Below are 2,500 nucleotides of genomic sequence, written 5' to 3' on the forward strand. Positions count from 1 at the left end.
CTGCTATATAGGGACCCATGTGAGACAAAGAGTATATTTAAGAAACCCAGCAGTAAGGTACGGAATGGCTTCTGAGAACAAACGCGGAACTGTCACTTACCCATCAAGGACGTTTATGTACTTGTGAGGGATGAGACCCTTCATCCCTCCCATTTCACCCCTCCACCAATCACAAGATGCCTTGCTGTTGAGTATGAGGAGATCTCCTTGCTTGAAGGACAGCTCAGCCGGAGATCTCGCCACATAGTCGAACATTGCCACCGCCTCCAACTCTGTGTACACACACACACACGCACGCACGCACGCACGCACGCACGCACGCACGCACGCACGCACGCACGCACGCACGCACGCACGCACGCACGCACGCACGCACGCACGCACGCACGCACGCACGCACGCACGCACGCACGCACGCACGCACGCACGCACGCACACACACACACACACACACACACACACACACACACACACACACACACACACACACACACACACACACACACACACACACACACACACACACACACACACACACACACATTCAATATTATGTATATTCAACTGCAGCTCCGTGAATCGTACTACATGACTTTTTGTTGCACTCCCTCACGGAGCTACTTGCGGATTATACTAGGGTCAGTCCACTCTAGGTGGACACGCACTGACCTTTTGCACCTTAATCCCTTGTATAACGCACTGACTTTTTTTTGGTCTTTTTTATTGTGCTCCTTTTCCTCTAAGCACCTTAACGTCCATTGTCTATCATGCACAGTATAAGTATAACATGCACAGTATACAATACATTGCTGCTATGCTCAGGCACCTTAGTTTAGTTTTTTTTAGTTTTTATTATCTCAGGTAATTTGTAAATATGTAGATAACTTGTCTGGCCTTCTGTTGCTCTCTTGTTTTGATCTCCTTCCCACTTACCCCCCACCCTCTTCTTCTCCCCCCCCCTCTTCTTTCTATGGAAACTAACGTTGCGATGGGAACGATGTACAAAAAATAATTTCACCCACTTTTTTACCTTGTAAACCTGTGATGTGACAATAAAACTGATTCTGATTCTGATTCTGATTCTACATTACCTGATGTCTTATGAATATGTAAATCATGATTTAATTACATGAAAATGGAACATTTTACTAATTTGTGCATAATTGCGTATTGTATTATACATGTGTTTCTGTGTATTGGTTCATATACAGCACTGTGCTCACCCTCCTCACTGGGTAAATGCTCAGCTTCTCCATCTCCCTCTTCAGTAATTGGTTCACTGCAGACAAAGCGAACAGGGATAGTTGAGGTTGGACAGAGTTCTACTTCTGTTTCACATTTTCACTGATCACTGCACGTGCTGTTCCTCTCTGATTATGCAATCTGAATGAGCACTCTACTGTGCCACGAAGCTACAGCACATGTGACAAATAAACCCCCCTCCCCCCCTGCTGTAATTAATCACATTATCCATGCAGAGAACATTTCTTTTACCACTCATGGAGCAAGTACTGGTAATGCACATGCATAGAAAAATCCCCCCCAACACACACACACACATACACACACATTTGGGCATTAACATTTAAATGATTCTTTTTAGACAACAAAACGTATAATGGACTTGTTCGGGTAGTCAGAACATCTTGGAGAACGTCCGAAGAAAGTTCGGAGAGATCCATCCGAAGTTCTGAATGATTTTGTATTAGTGTCTACCCAGTTAGTTCTTTGACTTGCTAGCCTTTGAACTTCAAAAACGGACCAAATTAGCAAAATGTAACCAAATGCACCTTGATGACGGCCAAGGCAACGGCTACATCTCCACCTCCATGTTGATGATGAAAAACAGTCCCCACATCTCTCACCAGTATTCCTGCTCCAGGGTCATGTGCTTCTCGTAGACCGGCCCAGGCAATTCCGATTGACTGGGGAAGATGGCGTCATGCTGGACGATCATGGTCTTCACCAGGTCGTTGATCTGTGGCTGCCTGGCAACGGCGTCGCCGGGCTCCGCCCCACGCACCAGGCTGGGGCCAAAGCACACCGCCAGGTTGTAGGGCAGCATCATGTTCTCATCACTGTACTGGGACACGCTGTGTGGACGCACCAAGGTTATATTAACTTTTAATTTTTCATTAGTTTTTACTTTTTTAAAGTGGGTTTGCTACTTTAGCTTCGTTTTTATTTTTCAAAAAGGCTTAGTTTTAGTTTAGTTTTTATTAATTCTAGTGTTCATTTTAGTGTATGGGTATGGGTTTAGCCTGGTAAACCATCCCGGTCGCGTGAATTCACATTATCATGTGTCTTCTAGCTGCTCTGGGTGGGCGTTTCACAGAAACCAAAAAGTGGAATCTGCGCTCAGGGGCCTGTGATTGACAGACGCTGATTGGCTCTTCCACTTTTTGGTTTCTGCCAGACCCAGCGCTTGGGGCCAGAACGGTCTGCAGAAGACACATGATAATGTGAATTCATGCGACCGGGATGGATTACAAGGCTAGTA

At 45.7% G+C, this 2,500-nt stretch overlaps 1 protein-coding gene across 1 annotated transcript in view; it reads right to left on the reverse strand.

Annotated features, from left to right (window-relative positions):
* arhgap4b (Rho GTPase activating protein 4b) overlaps positions 1-2,500 on the reverse strand; it is a 33,718-nt gene that overhangs the window by 5,001 nt on the left and 26,217 nt on the right. The window contains 3 exon segments of the mRNA XM_080444435.1: positions 101-272; positions 1,224-1,279; positions 1,866-2,093. Coding sequence (XP_080300561.1) covers positions 101-272; positions 1,224-1,279; positions 1,866-2,093 — 456 coding nt within the window.

Source organism: Gymnoscopelus braueri (assembly GCF_963280865.1).
Source record: "Gymnoscopelus braueri genome assembly, chromosome: 12".
Classification (NCBI taxonomy): Eukaryota; Metazoa; Chordata; class Actinopteri; order Myctophiformes; family Myctophidae; genus Gymnoscopelus; species Gymnoscopelus braueri.